At 40.5% G+C, this 16,867-nt stretch overlaps 1 protein-coding gene across 1 annotated transcript in view; it reads right to left on the bottom strand.

The window, feature by feature from the left end:
* Nucleotides 1-16,867, bottom strand: part of LOC118785020 (CUB and sushi domain-containing protein 3-like) — a 241,715-nt gene that overhangs the window by 109,046 nt on the left and 115,802 nt on the right. Inside the window, exons 13-20 of the mRNA XM_036539546.1 lie at nucleotides 13,721-13,903; nucleotides 12,639-12,965; nucleotides 11,917-12,111; nucleotides 10,635-10,773; nucleotides 9,383-9,570; nucleotides 8,810-8,998; nucleotides 2,655-2,771; nucleotides 1,816-2,031 (exon numbers count right to left, since the gene is read on the bottom strand). Of these exons, the coding sequence (XP_036395439.1) occupies nucleotides 1,816-2,031; nucleotides 2,655-2,771; nucleotides 8,810-8,998; nucleotides 9,383-9,570; nucleotides 10,635-10,773; nucleotides 11,917-12,111; nucleotides 12,639-12,965; nucleotides 13,721-13,903 (1,554 nt within the window). The remainder of the gene's footprint in view (nucleotides 1-1,815; nucleotides 2,032-2,654; nucleotides 2,772-8,809; nucleotides 8,999-9,382; nucleotides 9,571-10,634; nucleotides 10,774-11,916; nucleotides 12,112-12,638; nucleotides 12,966-13,720; nucleotides 13,904-16,867) is intronic.

The raw sequence follows: 16,867 nt of genomic DNA, 5'->3' as shown, positions 1-16,867 counted from the left end.
AGTATAAGTATCCATTACGGTGAGTGGACAGTGTTAGGCACTACAGGTACGCTCCACAAGAATTGTGGGCAGTTGCTCTGTCACATGCTCTGTCGCAATCCCTCCTCTCCGGACAGATTGCTCTGAGCACATGGGAACCCGACAGAGATAACAATTTAAAGCAGTGTCTCCACACTGCCTGCGTTCCTTTCAGGACAGATGCTAATGACAGGGCCCACGTGAAGCTTCTTTCTGTGAGGATTAGGCCAACATTTTCACACCTCCGGATCTGTGCGGGGAGACTGAAGTCAAGAATGACTGAGAGGGTCAGCCCTGATGAACCGAGATCTCGTGGAGTGAGACCGGCGCTGTGACGAATGACATGGGCGTCATGGGGGATGTGTGAATCAGATCAAATGGTCTTGTGGAAAAAAAGGGACATCTGGTGAGTGGCAAGTGGCCAGTGTGACAGTACATTTCACAATCATGGCTGGAAAAGGACCTCAAAAACGGGGACCTTGAGGAAGCGTTTCACCCTCCTAAACAACATACGCAGTAATTAGGACGATGGCAGCGGAGCTAAGATGGGTTTGTATCAGAAAACAGCCAGAGGGCGGCAGCTGAGGAAATTGTGACAATTACATAAACAAGGACATGTTCAACAACAGTCTTTTCATTCTAATGCGACGACTTCATTTTGTTTGATATCACTGTCACATGAACATCTAAAAGTGTATTCCTCCAATATTATCCTAACTGATCCTCTGCTGGGGACCTTGGTTTTCCACGCAAAGTTGATTGTCCCACTACATAATGGATCTTGCCCACCTGGTCTCATGGAGAGGACTGATCTATGCTCCTCATCCTCTCTCAAAGAGTATAACTCAAGGTCCTGTCTTTGGTCTCTTTCATTTTATTTTCTCCAGGTTTAGTAATTGGCTACTACTACTTAAGCTCATCTCACTGTGAGTACCTCTGAAGTCATGCAGGGAGTGCAGGGACAGACGAATGCAATCCTCCATTATATTCACATGCCAATGTGGCAATTATTCACACAGGCTACACAGAGCATGGAGTCATTAGCTATTCCAGTGATACCTTGCAACTCACAAGTATTCGACAAGTCACAGGGTGATATGAGAGTGGCATAGCAAAAAAAAAAAAAAACCCTGGCCAACCTACTCCGGCCCCATCACCAATTTGTTCTGCTTCTGTGCTCCCAGTCATTGTTGGCAGACGATATGGCTGGATTTTAACCCAGGCTGTACGACTCAGCCTGCACTCAAAACAAGTGCCTTGCTGACTGATCCAACCATGAACCCATTTTTCGAACAATATTCATTATTTTTCTTAACATGACACAGCTTCAAGTGTAGACATAAAAATGACATGCATATGAAGACAAAATAAAATTTTGTGGGGTAGTATCACGACAATAACAACACACAAAATCTCATCATACAGTTCTAACAAGAAACTAATAAGAAAAAAGGTGCACTGTCACAATTAAAACTCCATGTTGAAAAATTTAACTCAGAGCTCTGCATAGCATCTTTTTCTGGGTCCATTTCTCTTTTTCTGTTATACTATTTCTCTTGGACACCTTATGAATTTCACAGAAATTCTATACAGGTAACTCTCTAACTTCTCTTTTTCTCTCTCTGATACCCTAGACTTCTCACAGATGTCAGTATGCCTTACTGAGACCTCCCTCTTGATGACTGCTTACCTGTGCAAGCTCACAGACTCTGACATTTCATACCCCCCAATAGCAATCATCCTTATATTAGACTATGTATGTGCTCAAATAAAGACAGTTAATATGCCCAATCTCACCTGAAAATGTGATGTTAAATCCTTCGTACGATATGGAAAAATCTGAAATAAAACGCAACTGAGCCTTGAAGTTTCCATAGAGCCCGGCGTTGACCGGAGAGGGACGCACAGAGCCAGTGAGTCGAGCCAACGGGTGAATGAAGCTGCCATTTTCTGTGATTAGCAAGTAGTCATGGTGATCTTCCAAATGGAAACTGTGAAAGGTGAAGTGGACTCCTATTGGGAGAAACTAAGAGTCAGGTCCACGTGAGGCGACAATTAAATAATGGCACTTTTCATTGGTTTGAACTGAATCCTTCGATTCAAAGGGCAAAACATTTTCATTTAATACGTGAAATGGCAGCGCAATAACGTCGGTGCACCATAATCTCATTACAGTGCATAAATCTTAGAGGTGAAGTCACTTGTAACATGACTGGATACTAAAATGTAACAGAATAACTACATTTCCATACTAGACAATATATTGGCAGAGGTGTAACGACATTGTGAATCTTTCAGCAGCCCTGGGAAATTAATATGCTATAAGTTGCTTTTTCCTTGAGAAATGCAAAATACTGCCTTTACTTCCACATTCATCGTGTGCTGACAGATGTGCTGACACGTTTTAATCACCAATTAGGTTTGCTTGCTTTTGAGCCGTGGCATGCATGACTGATCAGCTACACCTTTGACGCCCACACCCAAAGCATGCACTGCTCCAGAAGAAATCAGAATAGAGAACAATAATATCTCCATTAAAGCATAAAATTTGATGTGAAATATCTTTGTACTCGAGCTACCATCTGACAGGAGCCTCATACGGTCCATACACAATTGAGAAAGGGATATGCTGCTACCTTTGCCATGGCTGACCTCCACCGTCCACGTGCAGTTCAGGGAGCTGGGGTACAGCTCGGGGTACCCAGGGGACAGAATGGTACCGCTAGGACCTCTGACATCACCGCCACAGAGAGCTGGAAAGGGGAGAGGTGAACAAACAACCGGTTTCTCTCCTGAGGCAATACAGATGCAAGTCCTGCACCATGACAGCAACGAATCGTGATATTACTGTTAACCATTTCAAGTTAGGCATACTATATCCCAAACAAACCATAAGACATTTGCTTATTTCTTTTTTTTCTTTTTACAAACAAATGTGGTTCCTTTCACCTCAACTTATATTCCTTTTTTCTCATTTGGGAAATAACAGTGTGTGCACCTTCCAGAGAGCAAATTGTATATGCTGAATGTACACATAGACACACAGACACAAACACAGAGAAGAAAAAAAATTGTCCATGACTGTAAATGTGTTTTTTTAAACAAAGGTTTTAAATGGTTTAAAATAGTTTAATGTTGACAGTTCTGTTAAAGCATAAAAAGTTCATAGCATGAATTATATTTCTTATGTTGTCATATTACATTCTACATTACATTATTGTCATTTAACAGATGCTCTTCTCCAGAGTGACTTACATAAGACATAATTTTTAGATGTTATCCATTTATACAGCTGGATATTTACTGAGGAAGTTGTGGGTTAAGTACCTTGCCCAAGGGTACAGAGGCAGTGCCCCAGAAGGGAATCGAAACAGCAAACTTTTGGTTACAAGCCTTGCACCGCACCAGTATGCTAAACTGCCACCCCTTATAAACCAAAAGGCCCTTCCCTTTCCTCCTGTGACATACTTGGCCCTGCTACAGTATGCTATTATTTCAGAAACAACTTGCCATTACTCTAAGAACTACTTTCACACACCCCAAAGAACTCTTCACAACAGGCTCCTCTTCACATAGTATATCACTTTAGTGATCCTATCCTTGCTGCATAACAGCATCAAACAAACACAGTCAGTTTTTTACCACCCTCTCATTCCAGCTTCTGGTCCAGGCCATTGTACTACATGCTTGGACTCCTGCAAATCTCTGTTGGCTCATGTCCCTGCCTGCTCCACCACAGTGATTCAACTCTTTCAGAGAGCTGCTGCTAGGATGACCTTCAGCCTCCCAAAGCATGCCCATGTCTGGCCTCCCCTTGTCTCCCTTCACTGGCTTCCGATTGCTGTTCACATCAAATTCAAGTACCTGATGCTAGGCCACTGCACAGTCAAGGGCATGGCTCCTTCCTACTCCATGGTCAGACATTACTGCATGAACTCCCTGCTCAGCAACTTCTGGTTGTCTTACAGCCCCCCAGTGGTGGAATGAGTTATCTGCAACCATCACAGTTGCAGATTGACTCGCCAGAAACAACTAAAAACAGATCTCTTCAGAGTTTACATTCATCCCTTTAACTTAGACATACTCTTACACCCTGAGCCTTATCACATCTTAAGTAAAACATGTGTCTGTATGCTCAGAAGTGTCAAGGGCGATTCTGTAGAATGGACACTGAAACTCATTCTCCTAAAAGTTGCATCCAGGAGTATATACATAAAAGAATACTGAGTAACTTACAGCAAAGTCTTGGAACAAAAATCAAAGCATGCCTTTTCATAGCTATGAAACTTGTCCATGTGGTGATGTTCATGAATAGGTATACTGATGTTGCATTTCGAATATGGATATAGCCATTTAAATTCTCTTTTAACAGCTTTTCTTCCACAATGAGAATCTGTGCCCACTCAGATGAGAGGCACAATAGCACAGTGAGTACATTCCCACGTTATGCATTTCAACTACTGCCACAAAGGTGGCTATTCTACTTATTACCAGATGAATAAATGCAGACATAGATCGCTAGTAGCATAAGTGAAATAAATTTTACTACCTTCTTAAAAATGATTGCATAAATGCAAACCTACTGTGTCTGTAAAAATGAATCATGCAAATATATTTAGCCATGGACAAAATAAAAAAAAAAAAATGAACCCACTTTAGAATATTTACATGCTTGCCAAATCTCGCAGTGTTGTCACCAGAATCATCTCTTTGTATGGAATATGTGATTGACTCATCACAATGGACTTATCAAAAATAAATTCATACTTCATACTAAATTCTACTTCATATCTTTTATTAATTCGCCATCATCATAGGCCTAGAAGACATTCCATAGAGAATGAACTGTGAGCTATTGTGGTCATTCACGACCTACAGCATCAGCTCTCTTCAAACTATAGTTCTTACATTTATTAACTATTTATTCTTATTCTTACAATTCCCACCCCTTGAGTGCTGCTTCTTGCTGTAAGATTTTGACTGAAGTGCTGCTTTAGTGCTGTAAGAGCACTGACATCCTATAGTGCAATATAAACTAGCTGTTACACATTGTTGGTAGTCACTAGAAGTACAATAGCTCTTTGCAAGGTGACATCGCTTTTACGGATCATTGCTTGACACCATGTGGACTATACAGTATAAATTCATGTTACTCTAATCCTTCTTAGGCCACGTCCACATTATTGTGATGTGATCTTGTGCTTAATTATATTTATTAGGCATTATGCAAATGCTAATAGAATTACTGCATGCTTGTAATTTGGCACAGTTTTTACCTTGATGTCTGTTCATATTCTTAGTGACTGTTCTGGATATGTTCTTGTTGCTCCTGTGATATGCATTTAATGTACCATGCTATCACAGCCCGACAAATAAATATATAAATACACAATAAAGGTGGACAAATGTAGTCATAGCTGGTGGTTTGTTGTCTCACTTCTTTGATGCCACCAGTAAATAGATGGATTCATTTACTAACGTGCAATTAGCATTCATCAGTCGCCCTTCTCTGTGTCACACAACTGTATATCATCAGCAAGACAAACAGTCGCAGCCCAATCAAGCCCTTCTCATCTCATTAGTGCTTTACTTCTTTCATACGACCACTGGAAAAAAAGCTTATTCGTGCACAATTAATGCTCATCTCTCAGGATTCTCAATAAAATCCCACAATGCAGCACGATATATTTCATAACGGTGCCTTAACTACTCTGCACCGCCACTCAATAGATGGATATGCTTATTTATGCAAGATTGATTTTAGGCTCTCAGATTTCTGCAACACTGCTGCTGTATACCAGCTGCATGGAATATGCTAACAACACTTGTAATGCAGCATTTTCATTCAGTGAGCTGCACAAGGCTGCCAAGATTGACACAAGAGCAAATGGATGATTAGGCTGCACAGTGTTTATAATTCTGCTAATATGTACTACACAGCATATGGGTCCATTAGAGTGGTGGTGTGTTAGCAGAAGATGAGACTGTTTTGCTGTCACAATTTGAAGTCATAAATGTGGTATGTATTAATAAGTTGTGTCTTTTAATGTCAGTATCATTTCACATTTGAGACATAGAAATATGTATCATCAGTCATGTAAACAGCTTAAAAAGCTGAAAAAGCTACAAAAACTTTATGAAATTTTTTTCTCCTCTTCTCTTCCTGAACACAACATTGTTCTAAATAGCATAAATAACTAACTGACATTATACGGTTCATTTATGCCAGTCAGAGCAGGTAGTCCTGGCCACCAAAGGGTGCCCCCAGATATGTAATCTCATGTGAAAATTGGGTCCTACCAGCCACAGCATTCACTATAAATTGTCTTTCTGAATCCCTTTCCAGACAGCCTCAGTGAATTTCATGGTCTCGGTTCAGCTAACTCAGTGTAATTGACAGAATAAAAACAGAAGTAACAACTTGAAAAGGTTATTCAGATGAGGCATTGTTCTCCGTGGCATTGTCTCTGCTAAAGATCAGTGCTTTGTTAATATCATAGCTCAAAATATATCTGTTCTATTCATCAGGAAGTACCACACACACCTCTGTCTCTGAAGAAGTTTCTGAAGAATTCACGAAATGGTCAAATGGAAATCAAATTATTTTAGATTATACTTTTGGAAGAAGTAACTTTCACTGTTATTGCACAGAAGGACGAACGAAAACACCACCATCATTTTACCAAAAATGCTCAACTATTTTAATTTGCATAGCAAATGCTCTTATCCAGAACAATTTAGAGAACATATAATTTTGACACTCCACCCATTCATTCAACTGGACATTTTATTGAGGCAATTCAGATAAAGAATCTAGCCCAAGGATGCAACTTTAGTGCCCCCCAGAGAAACTGAGCTGGCAGTTTTTGGGTTACAAGGCCTTACCACAAAATCTCACGACTGACCCACTCCTTATTGCCTGTACTTGAATACAGCATGCGATTGCCAAAGAAAATATTTGTTTATAGATTACTGCTGAAATGACACAACATCTGAAAATAAGAAATGACCATAGCTAATTCGTCTCATCATGAATCACCAGGAACATCATTTACTCAGAGAATTCATAAGAGTGGGCTGCAAACATAAATGGTAAATCTCCGCAATATCAGAAAGTGTTCCTAAATGTACCCAAATGCATGCGTCATCCCACATGAAGTAAAATACCAGAGAACAGATGTCTCTCTGTTAATTTCCAGTTTATATGCACAGCACACCTTAAATGGTCACTGAAGGAGGTTGTATATGTCAACGTACATTCAGACCTGCTGCTGATTTATTAAAGGCATAACAGCCCACTGTAATATTCTGAATATTCAGAACAGGTTTTATACCAGTGTTTCCAAACCCTGCTTCTGGTGGCACCCTGTGTATGCAGGCTGTCATTCTCTCTAAACTCTTAGTTGTGTTGAATAAAGATGTTAATTAAGCACTCTTTTGGCCTGACAGGTGTGTGGTATCAATACATTGTGAAAGAAATGTTACTCTGTAGTTGGTGTTTATGAAGGAAAAGTATTTGTTTTGCCCCTTAACAAATTAATACAAATTAGTATGGACATTAATTTATCAAGATTAACTAGCTTTTCAATTACCTGCTTTAGGGCCAAGGATAATTAATTGAGTTCCCACTTAATTGCTTAAATGCTTAATTGAAAATACTGCCCAAACTTTAAGGGCCAGATATCAACAAGAAATATGATAAATAAGCATGTTTAATCGTATCTTTCTATTAAGAAAAAATACATTGATAAATGACCTCTCCTTTCAAGGAAGATTAAGGAATTCTGGTTGCAGGTTTGGATCCCCAATGATGCACAGTGTACCCTACAGCAAGACCTAACTGCTTCAGTCAATGTCCAACCCTAATGGAAAGGATAATATCTAAAATTTAAGCTGGGTTGGAGAAGGGAATGTGTCTAGCAGATAAATAATGTAATGCATCTGAAGGGGACCCAGGGGCTATAACAACTGCTAGGCTCCCCGGTACCAGCGCAAAGCCAGGCCCCAGGCAACCATGCTGGAGGTCCCTCTATCCTGGATATTAAAGGATATATTTTATTAATGACACAAAATGACATAAAATCATTAAAACTAAATGAGCTGCCTTCTCTACATTTGCTATCACAGTTACTTTGGTGACTATGGTTACCTTGGTCTGTTTTAATTTGTTACCTAGACATCTAGGCATGGAGTGCCTTGCTTAGCTTTTTATGTTGCTTTGCCATTTACGTTGTTAGATATTTACTAAAACAAAGTAATGACATGCTAAGTGGCATGCTCAAGGATACAGCAGCCACTCATGCACCTGGGATTGCAACCTCCAACCTTCTTACCAAAACATTTCCTTAACAACAATGGCATACTGCTATCCTGGTTTGAGTACTACTTGAACTCCACCCTCAACGCCTGGGGAGAACCAGTATGAGTAAAAACAACAAATATTGAACAAGTGTAGGCAAGTGAAAACAGCTCCCAGATTAATTTAAAATCTACTTATAAACATTGGAATAGCATTTCTTCATGAAACCTGTGTGTAAATTAGATTAGTTTGGTGCCTGATAAGGAAACGTTCAGCTCACACGTGCAAAAGGGTAAGCTCAATTAATTAAAATTCCCAAACTGTGACCGCAGATATCAGCCCCTCCAACTGGTGATACAGATTCCTGAGAGTGAGCTACAGCAGCACACAGAAAAGCAGCCTCACTGATATGGTGAAAAACAAGGAGAAATACTTGGACCACATGATCCTGGCAAAATTTAGGGCTCCTGCTCAATTGCCATGGAGACGTACCCTCACAAGCAGGCAGAGAGTGACTCCACCAGCGGTTCTTCTCACAGACGAGCGGCTCGTCGTGACTCAGTGTGTAGCCTGGGTCACAGACGAATGAGACTGTGGCCCCAATTGACAGATCCTGACCAAAACGCTGCCCATTGACCGGTACCCCTGGGTCCAGACAGGAGTAACTGTCAACTGTCACACCTGAGGTAGAGAGTAGAAAGGATCCACAGGTAAGTGTTTAGTCATCAACACACAAATACACAGATGCAAAAATGACACACAGGCAGAGAGATACATATACATGCATATGCATTCACACATACACAGATGACATGCATACACACACAAGCACACGTGTACAGACATATACACAGACAAAGACATACACATAACTGCATATGCACACGTGCATAAATACACATATGCACACAGACAGGCACACACAGACACATGTACAAGTAGTCACACACTGTATACACACCTATACACAGACAGAGACACACACACACAACAAACCCTGTATAATTCTCCAGTCTTTCTTTGTGGAATGTTATGGAATTTCTGGAATGTGGGAATGTTGCTTACTCTCATAGTAGATCTTGAAGCCACTATTGGAGCGGCTGTTGTCAGTGGTGAAGAGCAGATATAGCTGGTTGCCACTAGAGAACAGAAACTGGGGGACCTGGGTTCCGTTGAAGGAGCCAATGACAGGAGACAGCAGATTTGGCCCATCATGAAGCTCCAGAAAGTCGTAATTGAGTTCGGTCTGAAATCTGCCAGAAAGAAGTGAAGGGAGAGCTGGTGTAATTACTGAATAAGCTACACTGATGCGAAGGTACAAGCCTGACTCAGGAGCAGAAGGCAAGAGCTGAAATATACTGTGCACCCTTGTTATAATGCTAACACAGAATTGCTATAATGAGGTAAGCTTTTGGCATCCATTTTTCCATAACAGAGAATAACAAAGTGTTCTTCATCCTGCGAGACCTCCATAACAAAGTCTCTTAATCACACAGTCTAACAGCGATGTACAGTAATGAGGTGGTATTGCACCAAACTGTAAAACCAGAATCTCATATCTATTATTCATTCACGCATTGTCCATTCCTCCTCCTATTTATTCAGTTAGAAGCATCTGAAATCTAATTGAAAGCATGGCTCCGCAGAGGACAAAAGGATTTCCTCCGCAGAGCCATCAGCCAGTCTAAACACAAACAAGACATCTTCTAAAGCTATGGTGATAAAATGTGGATCAGAAGTACTTCTCAGAAAGTGGTAATGGTGATGCTTGTTTGTGTACCAACAATAGCATATGTTTTGTGCATTAATATTTGACTTCATTTAAAAGTGGTAAGGATTTTTTGTGTAATTTTCAAAATACATGGTCAATGTCATTCCGCCATTAAGAATCAGGGATTATTGTTTAAATTTTGTCATAAGACTATTATTGAAGTTTCCCCCTTCCTCATCTTACATACAAGGTGATATCAAGCAGAAAATTCTATGGTTGAAATAGAAAAGTACATGTGTAATTATGTCTTATAGCAGTCCTACCTCCACTGCTCCATCTGTGCAGGATCACAGGAACACAACATTACACACATTAAGTATGCATGGAAATCTCTCTCTAATCCACCGGTTGCTTGCTTATTCCTTTCCTGAATGATCTGTCCCTAACCCCGTGACCTCTCTCTCAGGGTTACCCATGTCTTTTTTGCCCTGGTGATCCCCATACACTTTATTGTCTTCATTTTCTCTGTCCCTTTCCTTCTGTCCCCTCTTTCATACAATGTGTTACCGCAATAGATACAACAAAAGAATGTAGAAAAAGAAAGACCTGTCAAAGGTGATTTTGATGGACCGTCCCGGTTCAGCCTGGATGACCCACTCACAGCTGAGCGAATCCTTGTAGTACCCTGGCCATCCAGGGGAAAGGATGACCCCCCGGGGAGCAGTGAAGTAACCTCCACAAGGTGCTGGTGGGGGAAACAGTAGTAGGGGGTGCAGTTACCATATTAGTTGTTGCAGCACAAAACACAATTATACAGCACAGACGACACCAGATATACTACTGCAAAACTGAAACATAACAGAAGCCTGATTTACACATAACTGCTGTTGAATTATACTATAGATAGTATAAAAGTTTTGAAATCAGAAACTCATTTGTATTCCAGTGCTGTAAGTATAGCTGCTATCAGTAAGGAGAGTGTAGATTTTGTCAATAACGAAGTATGTTTGTCTGGTGTCAGTGAACTGGGAACTCACAGATGACCTACATAAAACTTAAAAGTGAAAAGTTTGGCATGAGGACTGATGACACTGATGTCATCCGAGTAACTCAAAGGTGCCAGACAAATTGCAGGGTGCCCGAGAGCGGCGAGAGGAGCAGCCCTGGCTGACCTACCCATCCCTATCCCTGGCAGAATGAGGCAAATTAATCCTGTTGCTGTGGGATACTGATCACTGTCAGAAAATGACACAGCTGGTTTTGAACCGAGGCTGTAGGGCTCAGCTTCCGCTCAAAGAGAACGCCTTACCAACTGAGCCTCTCAGCACTCTCTGCTATGACACCTTTTAAGAGAGACAGAGGTACTGTACACACTGTCAAGTTTCATGCCAGTTACCCATTACTACATTTGTAGTAGGCTTGTCAAAAGCATTGTAATGTGTAATTATATTAGGGCTCTCTCATAATATTTCACATTGTATCCATACCAGCATGTGGTAGTACAATACTGTGTTGAAACTGGGTGATAAAGGGAAAAGATTGGGTGGTGCTGAGGCCAATCACTTGTCACCTGCTCACTGACACTTCCAGCACATCACTGACTGGAACTGCTGAACTGTCAAGTCAAATTCACACATCACAAAATTTTATATTGTAAAATAACACAGATACACCTGCTTTTGCAGTCCACACAAAAAAATATCCCAAATTTCACTCAGTAATCAAAATGAAATCTCATCCCTGGTTTATCTAGAGATGCGTGACTGGCAGGTGGTTATACTTGGCACCGGAGCGCCCGCGGCTCCGAGGCTTCTGACACAGGTGTGTGTCCGACACTCTTAAATGCTGCCTTCCACTCAGGATACACAAAAGACAAAAAAAAACGTACCTTCACATTTCGGGATGGGTCCACTCCACATCACCTGACCATTGTTTAGCTCACAGGTGATGGTCTCTGCACCCTGTGTCTTGATGAAACCTTCTTCACAGACTACAGAGATGGAGCTGCCCAGCTGGAAACTGTCCCCAAAGCGTCGGGCATTTATGGGCATCCCGGGGTCCGGACACTCATTATGTCCAAAGGCTGTCAGCAAAGAAGAGGCAATTTAATGCCACACTATATACATATCACTGTACATCACAATATGCAATCTGCTTTATACATACATGTCCCTCTTTCTCAGGGTCACCCAAAAATGAGTTAGCCTTGCTTAATGTCCATGCATGGCGTAAATATTTTGTATAATATTCCTGTATGTTTTTTAAATTCTCTCTCTCATTCTTTCAGCAATAAGCTTCTAGGGTTGGGTATGCTGTGGGGTTTTTGGGGGTGTCTCCAGGGTGTGCCTGGAATGTACTGTGTGATGATGAATTTTTTTTAGTTCCCATAACATCAAACTTTTATGACTCCTCATACTCTCAGGAGAAATTTGAGATGTTTCAAAGTGTACTTATTCAAATCATTAAAGTTAATGTGGCAATATCATAGTGTAAATCTGAGGATAAAGTGTGCTGGTAGTTTAGGACACCATTGCTTTTTAAAGCCTTTAGTGTCCCCACAGTGGCAAGTCACCACTGAAGCCCTGCTGTTCTAAACTGTGCTGTACTTACTGCTGTAGGTGATGTTGAACCCTCGGCCAGACATGGAGTGGTCAGCCTGGAACTCCAGTCTCAGGATGTTACCGTTACTGGTAAGGTGGGAAGGCACCTCTGCTCCAGAGAAACGTCCCAGAACAGCAGAATCTGGAAGCTCCCCATCTTTCACGGCCAAAAAGTCGTACGGGGCCTCTAAGTCGAAGTCATTGAAAGCGAGGTGTATCCTGCTGCCGGGCTCTGACAGGATCAGCCACACACAATTAAGGTTGTTCCCATAGCCCTCCGGGTAGTCCGGTGAAAGGACAGACCCCATGGGCGCCGTGAAGTTCGACAAACACGGAACTGCACAGAGGAGGACAAATGACACGCACCCAACAGGTCAACAACACAACCATTTTACACTTAAGTACACACACAAGTTCCCACAAAAGAATTAAAAAAGGGACATACACATTTCTACAACAAGCACTGAATTACAACATTTAATATCACTTCAAAGCTAAAAATACTTAATATTTTAGCAGTATTATTACTTTATTTAAAATTGTGTTTAGGTAGTAAAAGTAAAAGTGTGGGTTGTTTTATGTCCTACTCCGTTCACTAAATTTCACTAGCATATGTGCACTCACTCTGCAGTTTACTCTGTAGAACAGCAGGAGACAGCATTGTGGTACAGGTTCTCTTTTAACAGTACAATACATTACTGCACAGCATTATGTAAAATATTTTGCATATTTGTAACATATATTGCAAAAACTGCAGTTATTTATTTCCTGTATTAAACTTTATAAGGCAAGTATGAGTAGCAGAATATATTTTTTCCATTTCACTTTCTCTCATATGGAAGCATAAATGAACACAGAACGGGTAAATATCAAAATCCTCTTAACGAGGCACCTGTAGAATTCAACAGCAGGGATGGGAGATGCATGAGCCTTCAATGACTTTTTCATTAGGCACTCTGCTGAAGGGTTTATATCCACTGGCTGTTACAGCACTGTTTCTCTTCCAGTTCCTGCCACTATTAATGATGCACTTGAGAGGCGTTTATAAAAGTTGTTGCTCTGCCAAGCTGTAAGGGGCAGATGCACACTCACATATGCAGATGGGTATATTTGCAGACCACTGGTTGTTGTTCTGACAGGATATGGTCCTTTCTCCGATGAGTTCAAACCCAAACTGGCACTCAAACCGGAGCACATCCCCATTAGAGAAGCCTCCTCCCTCTCGAATTCCGTACAGGGGAGTCCCTGGGTCCCCACAGCTCTCTTTGTCTATTTCTGGGGGAAAAAAAAAACAAAGGGGGCGGTTTTATTTAATTTCTTATGTCATTAATTAACAATTCGTACAATTACACAAAAATGAAAAAAAATAAAGGTTTTTAGGTGTCCTGCTTTGAAAATAAACATAAATTAACAGAAATTAATGGAAATTTAAGGAGCACCATAGATTTGTAATAGGAAAATAAGGGCTTGGTGGAAAATGTAATAGTAAAATTAACAAGGACATGTGGTAGGGTGAAAAAAAACAGGGAGAGAGCAATGTGGAACACCGAATATTCCCTAAAATAATAGGATTTTGGGTATTCTGAAACAATGATCAGGCCAACAAAAGCAACAACAAAAAACTTCTATTCCTTCCTGCAAACAACCAAAACAGATACAATCCAATCCCCATTGCCAATTTTATAGTTTTTTTTTCATAAATGCAAAGAAATAAAAAATTACAATCCTGAGCCTTTATCTGTCTAAAGATAAAATAATTTATGAAAAGAGAGCGTGTTTCAGCCTCAGATTTAAAAAAGCTTAGAAGTGCAATAAAACGCAACATAATTCATTTTCTTTATGCAGAACTAGGTCATGCCCCCGTGTCTCTTACTCTGAAAACATACACCCATAACACCAAAGACAGGCTAAACACCTCACCCATTGTTATGGCTCGCAACACAATTCTGACCTACATACACCTCCGTTGACAAAAGCCGTGCACAGCTCGTGAGCTTGTTGGTTTAGCCTGTGTTGTACTTATGTGTGTGTGTGTGTGTGTGTGTTTGTATTTGTGTGTGTGTGTGTGTGTGTGTTTGTGTGTGTGTGTGTGTGTGTGTGTGTGTGTGTGTGTGTGTTTATGTGTGTGAGTGTGTGTGTGTGTGGGGCTAATTATTGTGGCTGAAAGGTTATCTGAGCGCAGAGAACATCTGCAGCTGTTGTCATTTACACAAAATGATGAGTGAATGCCTTCATTGTCACAGCGCTGAAAAATAAATCCATCAGCATAAATTCTCACTGTAGACTGGGGACTTTAATTATGGCAGTTATGCAGAGAGCATATTGGATGTTGCCTTATAAAGAGCGACAGAAAACAGAGCCCACACAATTACAGCTCTATTTCTGCACAGTCTACACTCAGACTGACTACACACATCAGGTGTGGGCCTTCATACTGACACAGCCAATAGTCCTGAACAGAAGAAGTGCATGTAGTTACACATTTGTTATCCATCCACATCCATCAAAGTTATCCATCCACAATTATCCGCCTTGTCTTTTGCTAGATCTGCTCAGGCTCGTTTCATTTGTTACTACATGTTACTATATTTATTTCATGACTGAATATAGTCATGCCATTATATTGTGACATAACCCAACCTCACAATACAGATTTGGAGTTGTGGCAGGTTGTGGCAAGACAATCATTATATAAATACAGAAGCTGATATATTGGGCATATTGGGCATATTGGTGGGATGGGGGCATAACCACAGTCAATCCAAATGTATTGCACACATTATAAGAACAAATGAAAACCAATACACCTCACCAATTTCACTGTCCATTCTCCTCCACTGTAATGTATGTATTCAAGTAGCAATACACTTATAATAATTTTCCAAGCAGATACTCTCAACCAGGAGTTTTACAGTTCTAGTACAGAGACTGAATACCTAAAACATGCAAACATGGTTCTGTTTCTGTCCATTATCATAGGCTATGACAGCAGATAGCTTCTGTCCTGAGAGGACATCTCTAAAATAGACCCAGTTACCCATCTCATAAGAATACAATCACCACTGCATACCATTACACACACACACTCACACACACGCGCGCGCACACACACACACACACACACACACACACACACACACACACACACACACACACACACACACACACGTATCAGGATTCCAGTAAATCTGCCACTGTAAGCATTTAACCAATCCGTCAGTTAATCGACCATCAGTCACAAGTGTGCATGTCGACAGTAAAATCTAACCATCAGCACACTTTTCAAAATAAAAGAGGAGCGTTAAATGTTACTGGGTAACACTGGATACTATTCTAGCAGGGCTGGGGCTTTTTCCTTGTTGTTTCCATGTTTTACCTGCAACTGTGTTCATCAACAATCATATTGCATTCATCAACAATATTGTTGCTACTGTATAGTGGACTGGTTAACATAATGTACTTTTAAAGTATTAACTGGGCAATATACAGTATATGTAAGTGGGCAAAATTCTTTCAGCTAGACTCTAGCTTGCTTGGTGTTATTTCCTGTTCATCTTCTGATCTGTGTTGATTAATGTGCTTGGTGTGATTTTTATCAGTGAAATCCCATCAAAAGGTAGAAAAAGACACTCTGTGAACATATTTCATCCTCCATTAACAATGATTAATCAATAATCGCCCTTCTCAGGCATCTGCTAATTGACGGACAGAAATGTGTGTCATTTACGTCCCTAGTCTACAAGCGACCACATTTTGCGCAGACCTGAAATGACTGAATCATTATCTTCCGTAGACCAGCTGAGCTTCATCTGCGAGTGTTTTTCATTTCACCACCTCATTAGATAAATGGATATTGAAAAAGCAACTCTTAAATGGGCATTCAAGGGACTTCAGGGAGCTATTTACATTAAAAAAATGGCAGACATTGCTAACATAACTGAATTGATACTTTTGTGAATTTTTGGAAACAAACACTGGTAGAAGATTCTGTTTATTTTATTCCTTGACTGACAACCACAGTTTATATTTTCTCTGCTCATTTTCTGAAATTACTTCAGCAAGAAGTATGTAATCAAAGATTTGTGAAGCCACACAAGGTCGCATTGTGTTAAAGATTATTTGAGGGATGAAAATATTGTCTGTTATCAAATCAGAGGCAGGCACCCTTAAATTAATTGACTTGTATAATTAGTTGGTTAGTTCTAAACATAGAAAAAATATTTCAATAAAACTGTCCCC

Source organism: Megalops cyprinoides, chromosome 10 (genome assembly GCF_013368585.1).
Source record: "Megalops cyprinoides isolate fMegCyp1 chromosome 10, fMegCyp1.pri, whole genome shotgun sequence".
NCBI classification, from domain to species: domain Eukaryota; kingdom Metazoa; phylum Chordata; class Actinopteri; order Elopiformes; family Megalopidae; genus Megalops; species Megalops cyprinoides.
The sequence above is the reverse complement of the archived record's forward strand: the minus strand, read 5'-3'. Positions and strand labels throughout refer to the sequence as shown.